This window comes from Eretmochelys imbricata, chromosome 1 (assembly GCF_965152235.1).
Source record: "Eretmochelys imbricata isolate rEreImb1 chromosome 1, rEreImb1.hap1, whole genome shotgun sequence".
In the NCBI taxonomy this organism is placed as follows: domain Eukaryota; kingdom Metazoa; phylum Chordata; order Testudines; family Cheloniidae; genus Eretmochelys; species Eretmochelys imbricata.
Window position 1 is genome coordinate 1,628,429 of NC_135572.1, and position 4,219 is coordinate 1,632,647.

The 4,219-nt window shown below is 44.9% G+C and overlaps 1 protein-coding gene across 1 annotated transcript; it reads left to right on the top strand.

Moving 5' to 3' along the window:
* The first annotated feature begins 2,411 nt into the window (after positions 1-2,411).
* Positions 2,412-3,410, top strand: LOC144259111 (olfactory receptor 52E4-like). The gene has a single exon (XM_077807291.1). The coding sequence runs from the start codon at positions 2,412-2,414 to the stop codon at positions 3,408-3,410; it is 999 nt and encodes a 332-aa protein (XP_077663417.1).
* The last annotated feature ends 809 nt before the right edge of the window (positions 3,411-4,219 follow it).

Below are 4,219 nucleotides of genomic sequence, written 5' to 3' on the forward strand. Positions count from 1 at the left end.
CAAGTCTGCAGATGACACTAAACTGAGAGGAGAGGTAGATATGCTGGAGGGTAGGGATAGGATACAGAGGGACCTAGACAAATTGGAGGATTGGTCAAAAAGAAATCTGATGAGGTTCAACAAGGACAAGTGTAGAGTCCTGCACTTAGGACGGAAGAATCCCATGCACCACTAGAGACTAGGGACCAAATGGCTAGGCAGCAGTTCTGCGGAAAAGGTCCTAGGGGTTACAGTGGACGAGAAGCTGGATATGAGTCAAAAGTGTGCCCTTGTTGCCAAGAAGGCCAATGGGATTTTGGGCTGTATAAGTAGGGGCATTGCCAGGAGATTGAGGGACATGATTGTTCCCCTTTATTCGACATTGGTGAGGCCTCATCTGGAGTATTGTGACCAGTTTTGGGCCACACACTAGAAGAAACATGTGGCAAAATTGGAAAATGACCAGCCAAGGGCAACAAAAATGATGAGGGAACTGGAACACATAATCTATGAGGAGAGGCTGTGGGACCTGGGATTGTTTAGTCTGCGGAAGAGAAGAATGAGGGGGGATTTGATAGCTGCTTTCAACTATCTGAAAGAGAGTTCCAAAGAGGATCGATCTAGACTGTTCTCAGTGGTAGCAGACGACAGAACGAGGGGTAATTGTCTCAAGTTGTAGTGCGGGAGGTTTAGATTGGATGTTACGAAAAAAACTTTTCCACTGGGCGGATGGTGTAGCACAGGAATGCGTTACCTAGGGAGGTGCTGGAATCTCCTTCCTTAGAGGATTTCAAGGTCAGGCTTGACAAAGCCCTGCCTGGGATGATTTAGTTGGGGATTGGTCATGCTTTGAGCAGTGGTTTGGACTAGATGACCTCCTGAGGTCCCTTCCAACCCTGAGATTCTGTGATTCTATGACTGGATGATCTGCGTTGTTCCCGTGATCCACCATATGTGTACCCTTGATCAATCAGTGTGTACTTTCAAAAAAATATGAAATCAGGTTTATTTGACAAGATCTGATTTGCATAAACCTTGTTGGAGACTGCTATTACTTACTTTTCAAGACTTTTTTTAACTAATACCATACCAGCTTTTCCATTGTTTCTTCACTTTGTCAGTTCTTTTATAAATAAACCTTTCCCTTTATTTTTTAATACTTTCCATTTAACACAGGAATTTACCTAAAACTTTTCTAGGACTCCCCTTCTTGTTAATATACTTAATATCCTCTTTTTTATGATCCATAGCCCTGCCAAACATGGACTTTTCCTGCTGTTTTAATGTCCCTTATCAATTTCCATAACTTACCATTTCTATTCTTGGCCATCTATTTAACCTTTTTCTCTTTGGTACATATTACTTCCCCTCCCCCCAATGGCTGCCTTCACTTTACCATTGAACTGGGTTTCTACCCAGAGTTGTTCACTTTGTTGACTGTGGAATCATGAATTTTCCACTATATCGAATAAGCTGTTCTCAAAGAATCACCAATTTTCATTCATATTTTTGTGTCTACATTTTTCCTCCCAATCAGTTTTGCTGACATTTTGCCTCAGCTTTTGGGAATTAGTCCTCTTGGAGCACTAAGTGTCCATAGTTGGGAACTGGTTGGGAACTGTGCGTTTGAATGTAAATCAAATTCATTTTTTAATTTTCCTCTCCTATATCATATGCTCTCTTCTTTGTCTCTTCTGTCAAGTAAAGAGTCCCAGACTTTTCTATCTCTTTCCATATGGCAACCTCCCCTATTCTCAAAGCTTGTCTTAGAAATCCCTTTTATATATTCATATATCCTTAATAGAGACTGGGTGACCTACACTGAACAAACATCCCAAACACGTTATTCTCCATTCCATATCTTAGGGATCTCAGCATTGCTTTTATTTTGTCCACTAGTGCAAATGAGCAGGTGTTTCTCTTCGAGCTGCTGCCTATGGCACCCAGGTCTTTTCCCTGAGGTATGCTCTCGTTGGGATATTTCTCCCAACCTTTGTCTCGGGAGAAGTTTGTTTTTTTTCACTCTCAGATTTTGAGCAACTGGATGAATGGGGAACTCCCTTCAGTATGGACTCCCTATCCTGGCTCTCATTGCATTGAGGATCAATAACAGATAAACAGTATCCAGACTTGTGTTTCCTTCTGGTGTCTCTTAAGATTCCCCACCACAAAGTGTAGGAATTATTAACGCAGGGAACACCACAAAATATGGAATTGGATTTAGTAGGATCATTGTTCATAGTTATTTCTCTGAGTAATTAAATATAATTTTTCAGTGTGTTCAGAGAGATTAATCTGCTTCTCCATGAGAACAGCTTCCACTAGTACATGCGGTGTCTCGTATTAACGTTGTCTCTCCATTCAGGCATTTCTGCTGTGACCATCACCTGAGACCCTAGGAACACACAGAAAGTGAGAGGAACATACAGTACATGGAGGAGACAGCCTTATGCCTCAGAGCTGGACACCTTCTTCCCTATTCCATGTCAGAATCCAACACAACTGACTTCACCAACCCCTCCACCTTCATCCTGCTGGGCATTCCTGGCCTGGAGGCAGCCCATGTCTGGATCTCCATCCCCTTCTCTGCTATGTACACCACAGCCATCTTGGGGAACTTCACCATCCTGTTCATCGTGAAGAGGGAGCCGAGCCTCCACGGTCCCATGTTCTATTTCCTGTGCATGCTGGCCGTCACCGATCTGGTCATGTCCACATCCACCCTGCCCAAAATGCTGAGCATCTTCTGGTTCAATTCCAGGGAGATCAGTTTCAGTGCCTGCCTCACCCAGATGTACTTCGATCACTCCTTCTCAGGGATGGAGTCTGGAATCCTCGTGGCCATGGCTTTGGATCGCTACGTGGCCATCTGCCATCCCCTGAGACATTCCACCATCCTGACACGCCCCCTGGTGGCCAAGATCGGCCTGGCCGTGGTGCTGCGCAGTGGAATAATCGCATTACCCTACCCGTTCCTGGCAAGGCGGTGGCCATATTGCAGAACCAACATCATCCCCCACTCGTATTGTGGGCACATAGCTGTGGTGAACCTGGCCTGCGCTGACATCCGCATCAGTAGTTACTATGGCCTGTTTGATCTTTTCTCTGTGAACGGAATGGATGTGTTTTTTATTGCTATGTCCTATACTCAGATCCTCTGGGCCATCTTCCGCCTTCCAACAAAGGATGCCCGGCTCAAAACTTTTGGGACCTGCATCTCTCATCTTTGTGCCATCTTTGCTTTGTACATCCCAATTTTCTTCTTCTCTCTTTCCCATCGGTTTGGCCACAATGTGCCACTGTATTTACGCGTTCTCATTACTAGTGTGTACCAGGCGGTGCCCCCTGTGCTACACCCCATGATTTACGGGGTGAGGACCAAAGAGATCCGGGGCAGGCTGCTCCAGCTCTTTACTCATAAAGAAATCTAAATATTTTCTCCTTGTGCTCTGGCTCTCAGATTGATCTTTGTACAGAGCTGGCTGGTACATGGTGTATGGACCTGGGTCCCTTCCCTAAATCACTTACTGGACAAACAGAGAGACATTAAACCCTTTCCTGTCCTTACTGTTGTCTTTCAATATGATTAACTGCGGAGTTAGTCTTGAACACTTCATTGGGTTGCCAGCTTTCTTATTGCCGGTAGCTGGATCCCTGAAATTAGAAACTTGCCCCAACTCTTCTGTCAAGCCTTGACACCGCTGTGTGTCTTTCTCCCAAATGCCCTGCCCCTGTCACTTGCTGCTGTCTTCCCTTCCCATTGTCAGCTGTGACCCACTCTTCTCTAAAACCAATATGTTCTCACATCTTATGGCAAGTTAATTAAGGGACAGTGGTTTGTGTTAAAATGATAATGTTTATTCTAAATTTGTTTCTAACTCCGTGGAGAGAGGTTTCAGAGTAGCAGCCATGTTATCTGTATTCGCAAAAAGAGCAGGAGGATTTGTGGCACTTCAGAGACTAACACATTTATTTGAGCATAAGCTTCCGTGCATCCGATGAAGTGAGCTGTAGCTCACGAGAGCTTATGCTCAAATGAAAGTGTTAGTCTCTAAGGTGCCACAAGTCCTCCTTTTTTTTTCTGTGGAGACAGAGACCTCGTCAGGACTCCTGGGATCTATCTCAGCTCTGGAAGGGGAATGGGGTATAGTGTGTCACAGCAGGAGGCAGATACATCTGGGGTCTAAATGAGGAGACCAGAATGCCCATACTGGGTAAAGCCAATGGTCCATGTAGCCCA